The following is a 24,228-nucleotide window of genomic DNA, read 5'->3' on the forward strand; positions in this document are numbered from 1 at the left end:
CATGTCTTATGCAGAATAACTTTATTATAGTTTATTTATTATAAGATACACAACATTAAATCACATGAGGTTTAATACTTTACATAGATATAAGGAAGGAACTTAAACCAGGAATGTCACGGATACGGAGCTCTATAACCGAAATTACTGGATATCCGAAAATAAATTTCTATTCGATATAAAAGTTTCAAGTAATTTCGGATATGGGCGGAGGGTAGATCTTCAAATACTGGTGGTCCATCTCATTGCCGTTAACGTGTTAGTCTCATTTCAAATTTCCAGTTAGAGCTTACGTAAATTGGTAATACTTTTTTTACCATTGATGGATTTGCTCTTGGCCCCAGACTTGTTAGGCCTAAGATGGAGCGAGCTCGCCCAGAAGGTGCCTGTTCACTCTGGCCTTGAAAGCACCCGAGTTATATGCATTTGGAAATACAGAAGACAAAGCATTCAACGAAAAATATCTTAAAAATCTTTTAAGTTTTTATGTTTTTAGGAAGTGTAAAAACATAAAAACTTAAAAGATTTTTAAGATAATTTTCCGTTCACGGTAATGAGAATGACTTCCGGTATTCGAAGAAATTTAAATTAAAATTTATAATTCCTTAAAAATCTAATAGCTATCCATGACCAAAACTAACGGACAATCCGAAATTATTTAATATCCGTAACTGGTAAAAAAGTCCTATATGCATATCCGAAACTTCATATCCATAACACTCCTGCTATTAACCCGAGAATAAAGAATATTTGCCACAACAACCTTACATTATGGTGGACTACAAAAGTCAACAGGAATTGAGAAGTCGCACCTACAACCCAAGAAGCAGGGGCAGAAGGGAAGGGGGACACCACGGCCCTATTTTTCCCTAAAAAGTAGCATGGAGATGAATGCTATACCGACAAGAGCGTGGCTCTTAAATTAGTGATGATGACTTACGGTCACGAGCATTAATATGTATACACTTTGGTACCATGTCACATTAACTTTTTCGACAAATTGAACTGTAATTCTCACTAAATGTCAAATATGTTAGTGCGACAGTGTCCTAAAGTGGGTACATTATATTGCTCATGACTGTACAACTCTACAACCCAACCTGAGAAAGGTAGACACTACTAACAACCTTAGGCCTCATCTTCATGAGATTATTTACGTTTTAAAGTAATTTTCTATTATTTGCTACATAGAAGACGTTAGTGACAACGTACCGGATACTGAGAGATCCGGCTCACGAATCAAGTGGAATTTTCCGTCGCAAAACTCATCAAAAACTCGTTTTTTTTTTTAAATTATTTTCAGTTCCATACTTTTACGACGGAAACTTACTAACACCCTGTACAATTATTAATTTAAATGCAACAAAACTATTTCTACATATTAGTTAGAGTAACTGCCTTCGTAAAACAACACCTCAATAAAAAATCGGTTCATATACGACGAAGTTATGCCCGAACAAACATAAAAAAAAATACGGTCGAATTGAGAACCTCCTCCTTTTTTGAAGTCTGTAAAAAATAGGCTCGCCCCTATAACATGGGACTTAATGAGTAAATTCTATACAACCCTGCCTACCCCTTCGAGGCATGATGCTATGATGTGTTGTAGGAAACTCCCGATTAATGTAAGAGAAAAATAGAATGTTAAAATTAATACAATGATGCATGGTTTAAGAAGACCAGCAAGCTTAGCACCGTAAGCGCGGCTCTTTCTCGCCTCGACACACATCACCCATCACTCTCTCACAGTACTGCACAGAAAGAGACAGACGATCTCTGTCGCGGCGAGAAAGAGGCGCGTGCTTACGGTGCTAAACCCACAGGTATGCTCAATCCTATGACAAGCCGCCATTGCTAGCCCATTGATGACGTAAGTGTTACCATTAAATTGATATCTCCAACATTCCAAGGACATAAATTTTATTATTGAAAATTGAGTGAATTACTAACGTATTTAATTACTATTGTTAGTCACATATTATATAAATATCATTAAAACTGTACGTAAATCTTTTACTAAATGTACAAAAAAAATCCTTGCAAAGTAAATTAATCACATTGGACGTGGGTAATTTATTTTTTACGAAATGGCAACACAGGGTCGGATGACGTCAGGTGGGTTAACCTTGAAATGCTGGCTGTCAGTTTTGAGCATACGTCTTCTTATACCATAACGCCGTTTAGTGCGGGACAGAGGGTTACCGTTCCACACACAGTATTATTTCTTATCGTATAGCTATAATTTTAAACAAAACACTAACTGAACGACATCTTAGTAACAAGAACATTACAAAAATAACTTTTCATTAATTAAGGTTATGTTTCGCCATTTTTTTAAGTAATCATAGTGACGATTCATAATGGTTGTGTAATAGTGTAGATACTGGCTGGACAAACTTTACATTCATTAGTTTGGCAGGACTAAAACTAGCTCTATCCCTTTCTTGCACTTATTGTAAGTGAAGGACGGCACTACTTCAAGAACTGTCAACCTAAAAGTATATTTGTGTCCGCACTAACAGTTTTTTTACACCAATGAAGATAAAAACTGCCTATTTCTCCCATCAGCGGGCTTAGCACCGTAAGCACGCGACTCTTTCTCGCCGCGACAGAGATCATCTGTCTCTTTCTGTGCACTACTGTGAGAGAGTGACGTATGTCGAGGCGAGAAAGAGTCGCGCTTACGGTGCTAACCGGACTTAGCATCGCCACTGTTGTGTGTTCTTAAATTTGTCAGTTCCCCATACTATTTGAGTTAACAAACATATTGTTTTGGTTATATTTTGACACTGTAACCCTTTGCGAAGCGTTTAACTGTAAAATCATAGTGTTACATTTATGCCCTAAAGATCGGAAAGAAGATAACTTAGAAACTTCGATCTTTCAGACGAGGTACACTTCACGTTGCTCCACATTTTGTAGCAATTTATCACAAATGTTAGCTGGATTGTTTGGAAAACTGTCTGTCACAGACAAGCGCCATCTAGCGAAAACGGGATGTAACTTTTTTATCATAAAACAAAAGAAAACAATAGAAAACAAAATGGACTAGCAAGAACGACGCCATTTTCCCGCTCCTTATATTCATTTATACAACCCAAATATATCCATATTATTTACCTATTTCTTCACTGTCAAAATTTAGGAACACTCAACAGTGTTGCCGCTTACATTTCAGTTTCTAGTTTTTATCCTCATTCTTCGATCATATATATTGGCAGATGCACAGTTCCATGCTTAGATCAAACAAAATATCATCCTCGCGTCAATTCTGATGTATTCACTTCAAGTATTTAGAAAAAGTCTGTAGTGTCGTACGGCTGTGATCGACCCAACTAGTTGACCAAGTAGTTCCGCTTATTTACAACAGATGGCGTTGACAGATGGCCTAGAACGCGCTAACGAAGTTTGCACACCGGGACGCATATATACAACTTCCAACATAACACCGTTGGATCGATCCCTAGTCACACTACCGACTTGTGGCTAGCGGGATACTATGCTCTATTTGTACCCCGAATACCTTATGTAACAGAGAAAACTATCGAAAAGCGACACATCGCTGTAGTGTTGCCAAATAATCAATTATCGATTATTTATCCCAAAATAATCTAAATATCGATAGTCTCGATAATATCAATTAAATCGATATTGGAAATTCTACAATTATGTCGATTAATTATTGTTAGATGTTATTAATTATATCGGTACTATCGATTGTAAAATCGATATGATAATAGTATCAATACCATAGATAGGCCTATAAGTATTTAGTTTATTTAAGGGATTAGTAAATAACCGATTATTAATCTATAGGTATTTAGTCGATTATCGGGTAATATACTACATTGCTGTTATAAACAACTCCATATGACGGTGCCTTTAAAAAATGGCTCCTAAAAAGTTGAAAACTGTGCATGTACTCATATATATGATCGAATCACCCTCTTAATAAACCCGTTGGCATGCCCTTAGTACAGCTAATCAGTCTATGTTGACAGGATGTGGCTCAAAAACCGCGTGTCAAGTGTCGAAAATACGAGGCATGTATCTGAAATAAAAAAGTAAGTACATAATTCAAAGTTAAGTGATTAATTTATTTGTTTGATTTAGGCCTGCAGCAAAGTAAGAGGCAAGCGTTCTGCCAACTGGTCAATCACGGCTCTTTAACAAAGTAAATTATGATTTATAAAAAAGAATGGTGCTAATTCCTGTAAACACCATCTAATTTTATTTTAAGTTATACCTGCCATTTTCTTATCCGCCGAAAAGGAAAGGGACGGGTAATCCACAAGCATAAAATTTATGGAACATACGTCAATTTTAAGCACGAATCTAAAACAACCGTCTAAAAATTTTACATTGGCCAATAACCCGACAGAATTATGTTGACAGCACACGTCAAACGGTTTGCATACCAGCGAGATACCTTTTTGAAACGCCCGGGTTATTCGTTCATTTACTCATTCATCTTAAAGCTGAGCAATCATTCGTCCCTTTCCTTTTCGGCGGATAAGAAAATGTCAGGTATAACTTAAAGTAAAATTAGGAGGTGTCTGCAGAAATCGGGGCCATTGTATGATTATATTATATTAATTAATGTGTATTAGTGATGTAACGAATGTTGGATTTTTCACATTCGCGAATGCGAATGCGATTGCGAATAATTATCTTCAACATTCGCGAATGCGAATACGAATGCGAATATTTTAAAATGTCAAAAAAGCGCGCTTAAAATGTTTGATAGGTTTGACGTTTCGTATAAGTTTCACTTGTCACGGAATTACCAATAATTTTGAACGAAAAATGATTGTATTGAAAGCAGAAGTATTCAACGATGGGCGACATACAGGAGAAAATATAGCGGCAAAGTTAGAAACTATGTTGTCATCGTGGGGAATTCCCAAAGAAAACGTATTATGTATTGTAAGAGATGGTGGCACTAACATGAAAAAAGGTATTTCTTTATTGAGCATTAAAAACATTGATTGTTCATCGCACCAAATCCAACTTGTTATTAAAGAAGGGCTTAAGTCACAAGAATCAATCATTGCAGCCATTAACAAATGTAAAAAGAAAGCGACACATTTTCACCACTCTAATGTAGCTCAAGATGAACTTTCGCTAAAACATTCGCTAAGTATTCGCATAAATTTTGCGAATGCGAATGCGAATATTCAAAAATTTGCGGATATTCGCGAATGCGAATGCGAATGCGAATATTCGTTACATCACTAATGTGTATTACCTGACACTGAGATCATGGACTCTAAAAACTGCATACTCCTCATTAGTGAACACCCTGTATAAGTGGTCTGTTGGTTTCGTAAGTAGCGTGTGGCACAATTTAGGACGCCCTGTATACGACGGCGCTTCTATGTCCCAGATATTCTGGAAGGAACAGCCTAATCTGAAAACCATAAATAAGTTCACGACTATATATCATATATGGGGTAGCCAGAGGTACATCGATCGCAAGATGAACTAACTACCCACACCTCACCGAGCTTTCTGTTAGACCAACGTGATAGGTGAGCCGTATCGTCGTTTATAATGTGCCAACAGGGTAATTTCCAACCAGTCAAATCAGTTACTAAACGTCCAAACACGAAATTACTATGGAATTTCACACTCGCCACTTCTCCGTGCCGTGCACATGCTTAATGCACTCCTTGCATCAACACCAGAGTGTGATCTGTTTGTGAGTGAGTGGACGTATGTGTGTCGCGAGTGTCTGAGGTTCTGCGAGAAGATGAATGATGTGTGAAAATTAAATATGTTTTTATATTGTTTAAACTTAAGTTTCATATGTTTTATATTATACTGTTTATATTTAAAGTTTCACGGCGCATTGGCGCTTCTGCACTGTAAAGTCACGAAATGTAAATGGGTCGTTCTTCTTTTTTATCGACAATGATCTGTCCTTCGTTCTGCTTCTGATAAGTTATGTTTTAGAATTTTGTTTCATGTTTCCATTGTCCAAAAATATAGTTATCTTATTATACTCAAAATACAAGCAAAATACTAATCGGTTCCTCAATTAATCCTTAAAGAAGCTTGATTGTTTTTCACAAAATTCTGTGACAGAGTGGTAAATTAAAATGCTGTCTCCGATGAAAAGGACCACTCTGTCACAATATTTTTTGGAATGTGTCTACAAAGAAAAGTATGTTACCAAGATAAAGAGAACCTCTAAATGGTCCTCTACAGACACATCTTTATATGATGTTTTAAAATATTTAATGCCGTTATAATTTTAAAGATGTTAAATCCGATAAATTGAGAAAATGTCTTTTTATTGTCGATAAAAAAGAAGAACGACGCAAATAAATAAATAAAATAAATAAATTTGTATGAAAAAGCAACCTGTGACGTCATAGAAAAACGCGACAATATGTCGCACTTATTAAATTCATAAATAAGTTGAATAGAAAAACGAAAACATTTTTGTCATCTTTAGATCTGTCTCCGTTTCTGTCTTTATTTAGTAATCAGAATTTCATAATTTATCTTCGACCTAGGAAACTATCCAATTGTTAGTGAAAACTGCACTTGTGATAAATTAGTAACTCGAGTTTGAACCGGCGCCCCCCGTTTGAGAAGTAAGCCGATGCTACACGGGTCCACCGTGGCGTGGGTTGATGGAGTCCACAAAAGGTATGCTTACCTGCTTCGTCCGTAGCAGTACTTCTTCTCCACAATGAGGTATGTGGCTTTTAACTTGGTCAGTTCCTGGTACAACTCCTGAGGGGAGAATCTGCCATACATCTTATATACAGCATACACACGCTCCCTGGAGACATTAATACAATAACAATGATAAAATTGTAACTAACGTCACAACTTATTTACGCCTAGTCGCAACCCACCCTGCCAAGTCGCAACCCACCCTGCCAAGTCGCAACCCACTCTGCCAAGTCGCAACCCACACACAACTTACGCCTGCCAAGCCACACACAACCTACGCCTGCCAAGTCACACACAACCTACGCCTGCCAAGTCACACACAACCTACGCCTGCCAAGTCACAATCCACCCTGCCAAGTCACACACAACTCACCCCTGCCAAGTCACACACAACCCACCCCTGCCAAGTCACAATCCACCCTGCCAAGTCATACACAACTCACCCCTGCCAAGTCACACACAAACCACCCCTGCCAAGTCGCAACCCACCCTGCCAAGTCACACACAACCCACCCCTGCCAAGTCACAATCCACCATGCCAAGTCATACACAACTCACCCCTGCCAAGTCACACACAAACCACCCCTGCCAAGTCGCAACCCACCCTGCCAAGTCACACACAACCCACCCTGCCAAGTCACACACAACCCACCCCTGCCAAGTCATAAATCTTATTTTATCCGCGCTCACCTAGCGTCCGCATGTTCGTAGTGCGGATGAGCGACGATAGCTCGTCGCGTGGTCAGCATCACGGTTGCCAAGATGGGCATCGAACCTGCGAACACTGCTCCCGAACTAGTCTCTCTCGATATCCATTCCAGAAGCTCTTCCTGTTGCACGTCCGAGAATTCACCTTCAAAAGAAGAATACATAAAGCTGCATAAGCATCACGCCTGTATCCACGAAGGGGTAGGCAGAGATAGCAAATGTCAATAGCAATATTGCTTTTTTAAATGAATTGCTTGGATTTAGGCTTTTTAACCCCCCTCATAGCGCCATCTATATTATTTTTGTGGAACGTAGCCATTGGAAAGTCCGTCATTGCTTCAACGTGGTCTTTTTAATCCCCTGTTCATTAGAACTTCATTCAACATACGGTTTAAGAAATTTATTTCTCCAAAAGAATACAATTCACTTAACTAGAGAAATACAATATACCTTAAATTAAAATTATGTTAGTGAGTAACGGATGGACGCGTAAATGCTATTAGTGCTAAATAATTATTAAGTTTACAATAACTCAGAAAATCACTATGAGACCAACAAAATGTGCCAAAATAAACCCAACTGTTCAAGTATCAGACATTCCCGCTTCCTACCCTTTCATATCACCCGTCGGCGCTCATTCATTCATCGAACACGCTCACTCAAATTTCCGAATCATTCATTCTCTTCTTGCTTCAACAACCGTGCGTGAGAGTGCCGGCCGACCAAACAAAATACAATTATCATCATAAAAGTGCACGCAGCCATCTGAATCATCATCTCCGAGGGCCCTCGTCGAGCAACGGTGTCCCCGGGGATATAAATCTCCGTTTTGCAGCGCATCTGTAAGTTTTTCCCACCTTCCCTCTGTTACTTGTGTGTAGGATATTTTTGCATAACCGCCCTTTTCGCTCAAACAACCAACGCGACCTATGTTTACGTACACCACTGGAGCTATCGAAGCTATCTTTACCACAACACAAACACCAACATTCTAGTATTTTATAATAAAGTCAACAATTTCTAATGTCGGTAGTTCCCAAACTAGCCGGTTACCATAAATTATCTACTGGCTGGCATACAATGGATGTCCTAACTTCTAAGCAGTGTTAGTTGAAATGACTCACCAACTTGTGACATCTCCTCGGTTATGTTGTCGTACAACTTCTGAATGAGAAACGACGCCGACAGCGCCCAGAAGATGAGCCTCGTCAACCAGGTCTGGTACCTCCTGAAGTTGATGGAAATAACTATGTAAATGATAGTGAACAGCCTCCGTGGTCTAGTGGTTAGAGTGTTAGGCTCACGATCTGGAGGTCCGGGTTTGATTCCCGATGGGGCATTGTCGAAATCACTTTGTGAGACTGTCCTTTGTTTGGTAAGGACTTTTCAGGCTTGAATCACCTGATTGTCCGAAAAAGTAAGATGATTCCGTGCTTCGGAGGGCACGTTAAGCCGTTGGTCCCGGCTATTAGCCGTAAAAACACCTCCACCAACTCGCAGTGGAGCAGCGTGGTGGAGTATGCTCCATACCCCCTCCGGTTGATTGAGGGGAGGCCTGTGTCCAGTAGTGGGACGTATATAGGCAGTTATGCATGCTAGATTTAAAACATCTATCTTACGCGGTTTCGTTTTTTCAAACAAATGTTTTTTTCCCGCTAACTCCCGTTTCCGTGGGAATTTTGCAATATCCTGTTGCAACTAAGCTTTAAGTTAACTAAGGTACCTGCATGCCAAATTTCAAGCGTCTAACTTAAGCGGTTTAGATTTTTCATACAAAAGTATTTTCCCGCTAATTCCCGTTCCCGTGGGAATTCCGGGAATTCCTTTCTTAGTGCACCTCTACGGTACCTAAGCTACGTCCCTTCCAAATTTCAAGTGCCTACGTGTAGCCGTTTAGGCTGTGCGTTGATATGTCAGTCAGTCAGTTTCTCCTTTTATAGGTATATTTAGAAGATACTTACATTTCATATTTAGTATTGACTATGAGAGAAGACACGATGCACATTTGTGTCCCAAACAACAGCTTCAGTCTCATTATCAGCCCCGCCATGACCCCGAACACGACCATCTGTGATATATTGTAGAAAATGGCTGGGTCCACATTCAACACTTTCAAAAACACTATTAAATTATCTTTTAAAACTTCCTTCTTTTCTTCATTTTTCACTTTAACTCTCTCTAACAAGTCCAAGTCCAGGCGTTTCTTCTTCTTCACAAATGTTTCAGCGTTATTCTCTATGCCACTGTCGTCTGTGTCTTCTTTTATGACACTTTCAGCTTTTTCTTCACCTTTATTCTCGCTTTCAGCTTTCACGCCCTTTCTATAAGCCTCAGCGTCTTTCAAGCCGTTTTCCATCCAGAAGAATACTACATTTACACAAGAAAACATCACAAGCGGCAGGAGACACGTTTTTGTGTAGTTAACAACAGACGTTAGAGGTAGAAAATCGAATACTTCCGAACACGTATATGTCGGCGTTAGTTATGAATTAAGAAGAGAAATTGATCAAATCGGAAAATAAAATGAAGTTACATCACTTCCGTCATGAAGTTGCAACACTCCGACGAAAGGTGGCGTACGAGCAGAGCTGAGTGAAGTCTGGGAGTCACTACAGAGTCGTCGTGTCGAGCGGACGTGCACTGCCGTTCCAGTCGGGCAGTCTACCGCGAACCTTCGTCGTGAACGGACGTGTCGAATAATTACGATCGGAACGTGGAGTGCTATAGTCGCTCACCTATAACTTGTAGGGACGTCAAGAAAGTGTGATCGGGAAAGAGCATCTAGCAAGTACGTTCACATGTCCCGATGATTCCCCTTCGCGCTAACGTCCTTAAGCGCGCTAGATTACGAGAGACTGTATAACCGTTACCAATACCGTGACGTTGCCGTGAGTGTGTACCTTATGCTGTGACTTTATTTAATCGTGATACAAAAACTATGTGGAAGTAAATAAAATGATTGTGATACTGATGACGGCCATTATTGTCTTCTAACGCCCACCCTCCATTCTGATGATGATGTTACGACACCCACTGTTACGACACCGACCCACTGATATGACATCAGAAGTGGGATTAGTGGACTTGGATGAAGACAACGTGATGTGACGTTCACAACAAGACAATGCAAGTTTCGATTATCACAATCAGAAGAAGATTATGATGAATATCACATTCGTGTGACCACGTGATGAAGATGTAGTGTCCATTGAAGATGGACCTGAATTTGAAGTGACCTGGACCTTGTTAATGATCGGCATCACTACATGCCGTAAGATATGATGGCGCGAACATCACAATATTTCCATACTGTGTGCAGTCGTGTTTGGAAATTATGGTACCTTAACTTGGAAACTGTTATTACGGTGAGTCGTTTTCATACTGGAACCTTATTGTTATTGACTTCATTGCTGGGTGAATTTCCGTTTCTAATAATGAGGAAATTGATTTAAAATTAACTTGGAAATTACTATTTCCCTTTGTTTAAAAAGAAAATTGACGAGACATATTGTGTCAATCCGTGTCAATCACACCGCGTTTTCCAATCTGTTTTCATCATCGTAAAATCTTTGTATTTTGGTCTAAAAATATTTCGAATTGGTGTAGACACGCTTAACCCGCGTGATCAAAGTTGTATTTTCTCACTCCAAGCAAAAAGAAATTAATCATGACATGATAATTGAGTCTCGTTAAATAACGTGTTTTGTTATCTACCGTCATTCATCAAATGTTTCAATATTCAACGTTCTTTATTGAAATCTTTTTAAACTGATTGAAAGAAAATCATGTGAATACGATAATACAGTGAATTCTTTTGTTTCATGTCATAACTTGGTTCGGCAATTGGTGGATTGCTAGCGGGGAAGAAAATGGCGCGGGCTGAGCCGTAGCCGTGTAAAGTGACGACATCATGGCAGCGCGTTGTATACCAGCCGGACTTGCTGCACTGGTGCTGTTGAAGACCTAAACCATGTCACAAGACCAGTGGTTGATCTTTTATTGGAAATTCTTATAAGGCCTGGTGAGTCGTATCTGTTTTACCTGATTTGAAAGATGGGAAGTTTTAATAAGATACAAATGAATATAGTGCAGAAAGTTCTCTTTAGTTAACTTTAGTTAAATTAGAAATCGTAATGAAGTGAAGTAAACATTATGAAGTAAAATGAATTGGATTATGATTAAGTGAAATAGACTTGGAAAAAATGCCTCGAAGCGAATTGCCTTCTGAGTTAAATGTTACTGATTTAGAGAGTGAATAAGATGTTACACGGCACACATACTTTGGTATTGTTATTTTCTCTTTTGTTGTTGTGCTGCATTTCCAGCGTAGTCGTAACTGCAGTCCCGTTAGAGGCTGTTCAGGGCGCGGTGTGCGACTGGAGGTGTGGTGAGTGTGTAGGTCCATGGGGACCTGGTTTTAGTGGTATATGATTACCTTGTGGAAATGACCAATGATGGTCTGTTATGAAAGTGGCAAATGGTTGCCAATGTTATCACCGAGTATTAAGGTGCACTGTGGCTCTAGCGTAGTCGTAACTGCAGTCCCGTTAGAGGCTGTTCAGGGCGCGGTGTGCGACTGGAGGTGTGGTGATTGTTTAGGTCCATGGGGACCTGGTTTTAGTGGTATATGATTACCTTGTTGAGTTGACCAATGGTGGTCTGGTATGAAAGTGGCAAATGGTTGCCAATGTTGACTTATCACCGAGTATTTATGTGCCCGTATATGTGTGTGTATAATGAACAGTCTAAGATACTATTTGTTTTTTTTTTTTTTTTGATCATTAGTTGTTGATTGAGGCATTCTTTCAAAGTGTTTACTCTGTGTGGTGATGCACACGGGAAATCCACTTGATGGATATGCGTACTGAAGTCTCATGTAGAGTCACAATTAGAGCTCATGTAGAGTCTCAAGTAGAGCTCATGTAGAGTCTCAAGTAGAGCTCATGTAGAGTCTCAAGTAGAGCTCATGTACAGTCTCAAGTAGAGCTCATGTAGAGTCTCAAGTAGAGCTCATGTAGAGTCTCAAGTAGAGCTCATGTAGAGTCTCAAGTAGAGCTCATGTAGAGTCTCAAGTAGAGCTCATGTAGAGTCTCAAGTAGAGCTCATGTAGAGTCTCAAGTAGAGCTCATGTAGAGTCACAAGTAGAGCTCATGTAGAGTCACAAGTAGAGCTCATGTAGAGTCACAAGTAGAGCTCATGTAGAGTCGCAAGTAGAGCTCATGTAGAGTCGCAAGTAGAGCTCATGTAGAGTCGCAAGTAGAGCTCATGTAGAGTCACAAGTAGAGCTCATGTAGAGTCACAAGTAGAGCTCATGTAGAGTCACAAGTAGAGCTCATGTAGAGTCACAAGTAGAGCTCATATAGAGTCATTTATAGTCTCGTGTTAGGTCAGGAATGACCGAGCGAACTTGGATACTGTGCTGTGGTACATTGTTTCAGATTGACACACGAGGACGTGTGTCGCGCAGGATGGCCGTGTCGGCGTTAGTTATGAATTAAGAAGAGAAATTGATCAAATCGGAAAATAAAATGAAGTTACATCACTTCCGTCATGAAGTTGCAACACTCCGACGAAAGGTGGCGTACGAGCAGAGCTGAGTGAAGTCTGGGAGTCACTACAGAGTCGTCGTGTCGAGCGGACGTGCACTGCCGTTCCAGTCGGGCAGTCTACCGCGAACCTTCGTCGTGAACGGACGTGTCGAATAATTACGATCGGAACGTGGAGTGCTATAGTCGCTCACCTATAACTTGTAGGGACGTCAAGAAAGTGTGATCGGGAAAGAGCATCTAGCAAGTACGTTCACATGTCCCGATGATTCCCCTTCGCGCTAACGTCCTTAAGCGCGCTAGATTACGAGAGACTGTATAACCGTTACCAATACCGTGACGTTGCCGTGAGTGTGTACCTTATGCTGTGACTTTATTTAATCGTGATACAAAAACTATGTGGAAGTAAATAAAATGATTGTGATACTGATGACGGCCATTATTGTCTTCTAACGCCCACCCTCCATTCTGATGATGATGTTACGCGACCCGACCCCACTGATATGACATATATATTAGCGTGTGGAAAGTTTTATAATTCGAGAATTTCGAATACAACAACTCCCATATATGCGTGTCGTCTTCTACGGATAAAATATCGCTTATTAACTGCTTTAGGTAAACAGATGTACAAATCGCTATGGCGATTCTTAGTATAACAAGCCAGGACTCGACTAGTAAGTCGGTTTTCGTTGTCACTTTTATCCTGAATGAGCTGAAGAATAGACAATACGCTGATATGACTAAGAAAAAAGAGGCATAAAGTGAAGATTTTAGCATATCGTTCCCTTGGAGTAACAACACGGCCATATGTAGCCCGCAGAAGTGAGAATGAAGGAAGACGCAAAGAGTTTTCAAGTCAATGATCCTTAGTTGTTCCATCACGAATAGAATATAGCAGTCTGCGTCAGGAATATGAACTGGGTAAACTGCCAGAATAACAGGCATAGACAGTTGAGGATGAATATTGATATCTGTAACAAAAACATTTAAATGTATTAATTTAATAGGGACATTGTCGAAATCACTTTGTGAGACTGTCCTTTGTTTGGTAAGGACTTTTCAGGCTTGAATCACCTGCTTGTCCGAAAAAGTAAGATGATTCCGTGCGTCGGAGGGCACGTTAAGCCGTCGGTCCCGGCTATTAGCTGTAAAAACACCTCCACCAACCCGCAGTGGAGCAGCGTGGTGGAGTATGCTCCATACCCCCTCCGGTTGATTGAGGGGAGGCCTGTGCCCAGCAGTGGGACGTACATAGGCTGTTTATGTTATGTTAAATTTAATGGGAGGTTTCCTTTTTTTATCTTCTCTCGTGTGGGTTGAGAGGTGGATTACCAGCCTCATCAACCCCGGTGTCAAGGTTACTATTGAGCCGCCAAAGGCCCCTGACACACTCATGTAACGACTACTTACTTACATCAGTAAGTAGTTACCGGGACTAACGGCTTAACGTGCCTTCCGAAGCACGCATCATCTTACTTTCAGACAATCTGGTGATCAGTCTGTAATGTGGTAAAGTTCCCCTTCCCCTCCGGATTCTGACCAGTTCAGACGTGTAAAAAGTTAGCTCTTTATTATTATTTAAAATTACAATTTACAAAATTAAATCGTATTACAAAAATAGGATTGCATAAACATAAAGAGTTCTCCAGTCAGCTTATTGCGCGCGGTTTTCGTCTGATGCAGCAGTGACCTTATTAAGTGCGTCACGATACTTCACTCATTTATTAACAGAGATAGCTGACGTGTTTCAAGTGCACTGGATAGACAAAGACAAATCTAGCGCGTGAGTTACCTACCATTTTACTACATATTTTGCCCTCGCATCAATGAAGATATTTGATACCACTTATTGAGAGATCTTGGTAAACTGGACGGAAGAATTTTTCTATGAAATCATCGATCGCTGGCAAATTTTGAAGACCCCTGCATTATATTGAATGAGTTTTGGCGATAGACAAAGACATATTATTATTTATATTACTTAGCTGTACTCTCACTCAAGTCTGCTGTCTTTGTAATCTGTTGTCGTGGTACTTGATTTTTTGTTGACGAAATTATGCCTAAAGTCCGTCGCTCGCCACCACCATCCGCGCCGGCGACCCCAGCGCCATTTTCGGCGGCGGCGCAAAGTTCACATACCATTTGTACAAATGCTGAATGTTGTGACACTATGAATGTTACGCTGCGTAAAAACCGTTTTGATAACAAAATCGAATCAACTGACACTTCATTGGATCTCTTTACAAGTCTTCAGGAAACTTTGCGTACGATGTTCAAGGACTTTGAAGCGAGACAGGACGCGCGTTTGGATGCGATTGAAAATAAAATGTCATTAATCAAAAAACAGAACGACTGCATTAGAAACACTAATAATGACATTGAAAAATCAATTTCGGATGTTTCGGCTCGGATTGATCTGGTTCAAAGTACCATCACTCGTATGGAGGATGATCGAAAACAGCTGTCTGCACAAATCTTGAAGATTGAAGATAAATGTGATGCATTGGAGAAATCAATTATCAAGACCTCAATCGAAATACGCAATGTGCCCAAGGTTAAAAATGAGTCCAAAGCAGTTCTTTACACCTACCTAATTAAACTGTCTGAGACTCTTAACTTGAACCTAGGTCATGAACATGTTCGAGATATGTATCGTCTACCCAATAAAAAAGAAAATGAATCATCGTCCATAATTATGGAACTTTCTAACACTTGTTTTAAGTCCGAAGTACTTGAGGCTTGCAAAAAAACCCATTTGTTAAAATCTCTCCAACTAACAGCAGAAAACCTGGGATTTGAAAATAATAAAACCAGAATATACATATCCGAACATCTAACAAGTAAAGGAAGACGCCTGCTATATCTTGCGAAGACCCTGAGGACTGACAAAGGCTATAGATATTGCTGGACAGCTGGTGGCAACGTGTACCTGCGGAAGTCTGAAGGAGGACCTGCAATTTTAGTGAAAAATGAAGACCAATTGCTGAAGCTAAGAAACGAACTGTGACTAGATATAGCTATAGTATATTATGTTTCATTAATATCCTCCTTTATTTTATATAAGACTACTAGACTTAATTTACTAAACGGATTTCTTCTCCGTCCAAACGTGTTCATAATACTAACAACGCATACACATTCAAACATATACACAACACAGACATCTTACATACACTCAAACACATATTCAACACAAATACCTCTCATTCATTCTAACATATACAGAACTGAAATACCTCATACACTTTCCAATATATATTCAATACAAACACCTCATGTACTTCCAAATAGACACTCAACACAATTTATGAAGCCTCTCGTAATTCTATCATGTTATATGGGACTTCCTATTCTTCGTAACATACTTTTCCGCTCAATAATTTGTTTAAAAATCTTCAAGATCAATGGTTTTATATCCGTTTTAATTCATTTCATCAAAGTTCGCGGACATAAATGACTTAATACACAGTTTAGATAACTTTAACATATCTGACCCTATAGCCTGTCTCGCTGAAGAGGTGTCCTCTCATCTTGCCCAACCACTTAAACAAACTAAGCTTCTTTGTCAAAATATTGTTAGCATCTCTGGGAACTTTGATGGGTTACTGACATTGTTGACCCGAATTAACCTAGAATTCGATTTCTTAATCCTGACTGAATGTCGATTATCAGACGCGCAAGTTTTACCAGCACTACAAGGCTATGACGTTCATCACTCTACCGACAATTACAATCAAAATGATGGAGTTGTTGTATATACAAATAACTCATTATCATGTTCTGTTATAGAGCCAATATTTCCCGAAGCTAACTGCTTAATCATAAAATATTCTACGCATACTGCCATTGTTGCTATTTATCGTCCATACTGCTTTAAATTGAATGTTCCATTGTTCCTAAATTCCTTAAACAATATACTTCTTTCACTTGCTTCGTTTTCGAATATTATTCTAGCAGGTGACATTAACATTAACATTGCCCCTGACAGCACTGAAAATTACTCTGAGGATTATTTGAATTTGTTAGCCATGCATGGAATGTTGCCCTCTCACACTCTTCCAACTAGACGACACTCATGCTTGGACCATTTTATCCTGAAAACTAAAAAGTCTAATAGCACTTTTGTGTTGCATTCATCCATTTCCGATCATGATGCCATTATACTTTGCATTGATATAAAAAAGCCTAAATTCGCTCCAACAATTATTTCTAAAATTGACCATGTTGGCCTGGATGCGACAATGAATTCGCTTGACTTTAGCCCGATCTTACTATCAAATGATGCCAATGCTGCAGCAAATCTGCTAGTTAATCTTCTTTCACATGCCCTTGTCTCCCATACCCAATTGTTACAAGTACCCCGGCGCGCTCGTACCATTAAACCCTGGATGACTATAGGATTACTACGATGTGTTCGCAATCGCGACAACATGCACAAAAAACTTAAATACTCCCCTGATGATAATATTCTCAAAGTTACTTACCGGAGATATAGAAATTTCTGCAATGACATCTTAAAAAAGGTTAAACGTGAACATCAAAGAAAGTTAATTCAAGAAGCTGGTTCTAACAGTAAAAAGATATGGGAAGTTATAAAAACGAATACTAATATGAATAAACCAAAAGACTCTGCCATCAACTTATTAACCACGTCTAGTACCCCGTCTCAATCTGTCAATATAGTAAATGATTACTTTGCTAATATAGGCAAGTCCCTAGCTGAAAATATACAATTATCTAACCGCGGCATAATCAATACAGGTTACAATACTGCCAATTTACCTCATTCCTTTGCGATGATTGATACCGATGAGTCTGAAATTGAGAACTTAATCCTGTCCCTAAAAAATAACTGTGCTATGGGTTGGGACGGCATTCCTGCATCACTCCTCATACAATTTAAAAACATCTTAGTACCCCCCATTACGCATGTTTGCAGGCTAAGTCTGTCTACCGGCGTATTTCCTGAAGCCTTTAAAAAAGCTGTTATAAAACCCATTTTTAAGGCTGGGGATCGAGACCGTGTTTCAAATTATAGACCAATTTCCATTTTACCATCTTTATCTAAAATTCTGGAACGTATTATTAATAAAAGGCTAATTAAGTATCTTGAAGCTAATAACCTTCTTTCTCCACATCAATATGGATTTCGAGCTAAAAAATCAACTGCTGATGCTGTCCATGACCTTACCGGATACATTGTTTCCAATTTGGATAAGGGTAAAAAATGCTTGTCTGTGTTTCTTGATTTAGCAAAGGCATTTGACACGGTCTCGATTCCTCTGCTCCTTGTAAAGCTAGAGCGTCTTGGAATCAGGGGGCAATCGCTTGACCTGTTCCGGAGTTATTTAACTAACCGTAGACAGGTAGTAAAAATTCATAATCATCTTAGTGAGGACCTACCAGTCGTCTATGGTGTCCCTCAAGGGAGTATTTTAGGACCCTCCCTTTTCTTGACATTTATAAATGACCTTTGTAATATTCACTTAAAAAACGGTAAAATAGTTTCTTTTGCAGATGACACTGCTTTGATTTTTCAAGCTGACTCTTACCAAGAACTTTTTCTCAACGCACAAGATGGCTTGAATTCTGTATTACACTGGCTGGCAAATAATCTTTTGACGATAAATGCAGACAAAACTAAATACATATTATTTTCTCTCCGTTCCACAGTAACTCATCAACACAAGCTTATAGCCCACAAATGTCAATTCGATCTACTACCTTGCTCTTGTCCTTGTCTCGAGAACGTACCAGTTATTAAATATCTTGGTATAAATCTTGACCAAAACCTTAGCTTTAAAACTCACATTAAGTCACTCTCCGCTCGCACTAGGAAATTAATATTCATTTTTAAAACCCTGAGACATATGGCGGATCATAAAATTTTAAAAATAGTATATTACGCGTTGTGTCAATCAATACTATCCTATTGTATTACCATTTGGGGAGGCACCCACAAAACAACTCTAAAAAAGCTAGAAGTAGCTCAACGTGCGATATTAAAGGTTTCAACCTTTCGACCCTTCTTGTACCCAACGTCTAAACTCTATGAAGAATGTAAAGTTTTAACAGTTCGTCAATTATTCATCGCAAATACTATCCTCAAAAGACACTCGCAAATAACCTATGATCCTACCCTCACTCAAAATATGAGAAGACATGACCTGGTCTGTCCTACAAGATTATTTAAAACAGCTTTTTCAAAAAGATTCTATGACTTTCTAGGATCTTACCTTTATAATAAATGTAACAAAGATAATAATATTTACCCATTAAACATTTACCAATGTAAAAAATCAGTAGCTGAATGGTTAGAGAATTTTAATTATGACGAAACAGAGAATCTTTTAGACATAATTAAATAGAAGTGAGACGCACACACGCACGCATACACGCACACACACACACACACGCACACACACATACACACACACGCACACACGCACGCACACACACACATACACATACAAGCATTTATAAATTTGATATTTTCTTTTTAAGAAATATTTTATGATTTAGTCTAACAATTTAAAAAAAAAAAAAAAACTTAACTTAATTTTTCTTAATTTTTTTTTATATTTTGTTATTTTTTCTTGACCATGACTTTTTGGGGGTGGAGGCCTGGAGTCCTAAAACACAGGGTATCCTAGTTTAGGCTCCAGCCTCTACAAATATTGTATTTTTGTATGTAATTATGTATCCATGTGTTTTATAATTTGTAGAGGAAATAAAGATTTTACTTACTTACTTACTTACTTAATGTCCTAATCAAAGTAAGGATCACAAAGTAATATTTGCGATATTTCCCCACCGGGATTCAAACCTGGGACCACCGGATCGTGAGCCTAACGCTCAACCACTGGACCATGGAAGCCGTTTTTTTTTTTAATTAAAATGGGTTTGCTCTTGACCCCATTCTTCCAAAAATTCAAATTCAAAAAATTTTATTGTTAAGCCTTCGCCACAAGGTATTTTCGAGGTCAGAGGGTTTTTAAAATGATGGACTTTCCAACCGACGTTCCCCAAACACACGATAGATGGCGTTGTTCATAATTATTCAAAAATGTAATGTAATGTAAATGTAATGGCAGAAGCATATATAAATCCTTATATCCTCAGGCGACTCATCTGCAACTTCCCTCAATCAGCGCTCATCGCTATCGACCCACTAGGGTCGATTAATTCCTTCAAATATTTTTCCTCTCAGACGACGGCCTGAGCCGAGGTTCGCACCCAACTGGGCACCCTCAGGCCTGTTGTCTTAAACGTTGTACCGGGTGAGAGCCTTCAGCGCTCCCCATTTGTCCGGCCAAGTAGTGAATGCCATGTGCGGCAAATCTACAATAAGTCACGTCAAAAATAAATCACCTGCAACTGAAAGCAAGTCTTCTTTTCCCTCTCTCTCAGCTGCAGCGTGAGGAACCCCATCTGGAGGAAGAGGAGAGGAGCAGCGAAGTTCTCCCTCTCATTCGGCATCCACTGTACTCTGGTGCACTCGTTGTGGTTCGCGAAATATTGCGTCACTGCTAGAATGCCGCCTAACACGCTGTCACTGGAAAAACATGAAAACTTTATGGCGGCGAGGGTGTGCTGCCGCCGGAGCTGCTGAGGTACCGAACAGAGCACAGTACCCCGCTAGCCACAAGTTGGTAGTGTGACTAAAGATCGACTATCCACTCGAGTCATATTGGAATTTGTACAGATCTACCTTTTTTCACGTAAGATTTATTTACATAATCTATAGTATTGCATAATAACATTTGGCAAAACTTCGAAGTTTTAAAATTGTGCGAAAAATGTTTTACGCGAAATGGGTCTTATGTGTGAGGAGCTCGGTGGCGCAGCGGTAAACGCGCTCGGTCTGCGATTGTTGAAGTTAAGCAACTTCCGCAAAGGCCGGTCATAGGATGGGTGACCACAAAAAAAAAAGTTTTCATCTCGAGTTCCTCCGCGCTTCGGAAGGCACGTTAAGCCGTTGGTCCCGGCTGCATTAGCAGTCGTTAATAACCACCAATCCGAACTGGGCCCGCGTGGTGGTTAAAGGCCCGATCTCCCTATCCATCCATAGGGAAGGCCCGTGCCCCAGCAGTGGGGACGTTAATGGGCTGATGATGATGAGTCTTATGTCACGTAAATCTTTAGGCGAAGTGACTATTCGGCGTGAGTTTCGGACAATCAAGTTTATGCGAGATAAGGGGAACCCAAGTTGTATATGCGTCACGCTGTGTAAACTTCGATAGCGCGTTTCAGGACTGCATTATTGAATGGTGGCGCCATCTGTTGCGTGTGGGCGGAACAAGCTAGTCAACTAGTTGGGTCCGCCACAAGTTTATTAGGTATAACATACATAGCCTCCGTGGTAGTCCTTCGTCCTCAGTTTATGACCTATAGAGGGCGCCACATTGAGTTCAGCGTGGTGTCACATAGCCTATAACCACCGGAACATACGTACACATACATACATAAACTCACGCCTATTTCCCACCGGGGTGAGCAGAGACTATAGAATTCCATTTGCTTCGATCCTGACACACTTCTCTTGCTTTCTCCACATTCATCAATCGCTTCATACACGCACGCCGGTTTAGAGTAGATCGTATTAAACCTTTTCTAAGGACATCTCCAATTCTGTCAGGTAATTTAGAAGTTAGGTTGGAAACACATAACCCTCATTTTTGCTTCGCCGCAGTAGGGTAAAAAATAGCAGTTACCTAAGCGCAGTGGCATGTAGGAATATGACAGAGGCCAGTAACCCGGCCAGCACCCACACAGCTTCAAGGTAGAACACGATAGGGTGGCCTATGCCGATACAACTCTCAATAGGCCATAGGCCTTCGCCCCTGTCCACCATATGGCACTGTTTGTACGCGGTGGTGTTCAACCAGGGCTCCAAGTAACGGTATAGGGCGCCTATTATCACCTGAAAAAAACATTAATAATTAATGTCATGGTATAAGAAAACCATATATGCTCAAAAGTGATAGCTCAATACAGTTCAATATTTCAGTGTTTTTCTTTTTCAATTTAATTTGCTCTTTTATGAATTATATAATTATCACTTACCTCTGGGTGTATATTGAATCTGTTGAAGGCGTTCACATCTTTCGGGTACTCCACTAATCTGTCGTACATTAGCTTTGAAATTCCAGCTATGAACGGCCTCTCCTGTAGACAAAATAGGGTGTTTGACTTATTCTCTCTTATGGGATGTGAGGTGAATTACCAACCTCATCAACCCTGGTGTCAGGGTCACGAAAGGAAAGTTCATAAAAATTTTGGTGTTTTTTAATTATTTTCAGTTACATACTTTTGCAATGGAAAATTCCACTTGATATCAGCTCAGAATCATGGTCTGAATCATCCCTCAAAGTTTTTGTTACAATGTCACTAACACCCTGTATACATATTCTATGCTTTTTTTTATGCAGTGGGACACCTTATGCTAGACTTTTTATGAACGTACCTGCACAACAGTTTTGTAGTAAGAGTAGTAGAAACCCATCTCCGTACGAAGAGACATCTCACGTTCCAACTCGGACAAATGCGAGAAGTGACGGACATTTTCGTAGAGAACTGAGACATATTTATAATGTATGTAACCCAATGTGAATGCTGAAACATTATAATAATATTATTTGATTGTTTAATAAAAAAAATGTGATTTCATACATGATTTTATAAAATAAAAAATACAAGTCAATTATTAATTACTGCATCATGTGCTTATAAGGACATTCTTGCACATTTTACTTCGGTTATAACTAGTAGGTAATACCTAATCTTTTGAATCAATTTATTCAAACAAGAAAATAGCGGGCCCACTATGGCTAAGAAGAGGAAGAAATAGAGATACATGGAAATCGCTAGAGGAGGCCTTTGTGTCGAAAGGACGCACTACACAGGGGACTGTTAGTACTTAAGTTATATTCAGTTATTTTATCATTGTAAACCTGTCTTGTGTTTAGTTAAATAAAGGCTTTGAAATTGAAATTGAAATTGAATTCAAACAATTAAAAACAAAACAAACACATTTTATAAATAAAACACCTCCTCCAATGCGTCACATCGAGGCAAGGTGCCCAACAGGCTGGCAGCATTACCCCTCTGAATCGCCAGGCTAATTCTCTGACAGAAATAACTACCAGCCCTAGCACCCAATACCTAATTAATTTTAAGAAATAGGTATTACCTATTTAGTATTTTTGGGCACAGCTGAAAATCAGTGTTGTGGCACTCCCTCAATGTTGGAGTGTCACAACATATTGCTGAGCTGACGTTCCTTTTCAGAAAAAGGTTTAATTATTATGTTCACACCTACTGTGTACCTATACCAACTTATATCTAAAATAAATGATTTCAATTCTATTAATTAGAAAGCTACTATAATAAATTATGTACCGGAACTGTATCCAGTCAGTTTTTAAATTCATTTCTATATCAAGGGTCAATTACGTAAAATTCGTTTCCAAAAGTAAATTGTGAGTCTTCCGAATTTCAAGGTAATTTTTCAAAACATTCATTCATAAAAATTTTGATAATTATGCTCGTTATTTATTTTTCTAAATGTAAATCTGAACTTCAATTCACATTTATGCAATCTAATTGCTATTAAAAACACTAAAACCAACGAGAAAAAGCTTAAATTTAAGTGAATACAAACCAAGTAACAGAATAGCACTATTTCTGACGATTTTTTTCTTAGAATATTTCGGTTTCACCTCAACAATCTTATCCGATGAAACCTCTTCCATATTTGCTACAAATAATAACACATTTCCAACATTTATACTGTTTTTTGAAACAAAATAAGTCACAAAAAGTTGAAATTCGCCAAAATTATCTCATGTGTCATTTATAAAAATGATGATTGATTCTCATAAATATATTATTCGAGATAATAAATAATAAAATCTGTTAGAACATACATTACTATCTTCTAGAGTTGATCTACTAGCAAGTGCTAAAAATATAAGCAATGTACGTCAAATACATAAATAATCTGTACGCCTTACGTACGCGAGCATTTACAGAATCAGTAGACATTTGACATTAGCATGACATTTGTAGGGATGGGACCAAAAGTGAATTATCGATTACGATTAGCAATCGGCGCACGATTTGGAGGTTCCATGAGATACTTTCCAGGCTACGCTCCCCAAAAATAATATAAATGGCGTTGCACAGATTTAACGTGATAATTACCTATTTTCTCATTGCTCGGGTACATAACTATTCAAAAATATAATATGATGGCATAAGCATTATATAAAAATAATTATTG

The 24,228-nt window shown here is 39.1% G+C and overlaps 1 protein-coding gene across 1 annotated transcript; it reads right to left on the reverse strand.

The window, feature by feature from the left end:
* Positions 1–6: 6 nt before the first annotated feature.
* On the reverse strand, positions 7–23,781 carry LOC126379033 (probable C-mannosyltransferase DPY19L1). Its single transcript, XM_050027621.1, is given in 13 exon segments — positions 7–4,051; positions 5,249–5,410; positions 6,668–6,793; positions 7,378–7,540; positions 8,520–8,623; positions 9,357–9,866; positions 13,456–13,829; positions 13,832–13,915; positions 20,316–20,499; positions 21,659–21,867; positions 22,011–22,112; positions 22,411–22,559; positions 23,608–23,781. Coding segments are annotated over 13 exon segments (2,286 nt in total). The 5' UTR covers positions 23,699–23,781; the 3' UTR covers positions 7–4,023.
* Positions 23,782–24,228: the final 447 nt, after the last annotated feature.

This window comes from Pectinophora gossypiella, chromosome 27 (assembly GCF_024362695.1).
Source record: "Pectinophora gossypiella chromosome 27, ilPecGoss1.1, whole genome shotgun sequence".
In the NCBI taxonomy this organism is placed as follows: domain Eukaryota; kingdom Metazoa; phylum Arthropoda; class Insecta; order Lepidoptera; family Gelechiidae; genus Pectinophora; species Pectinophora gossypiella.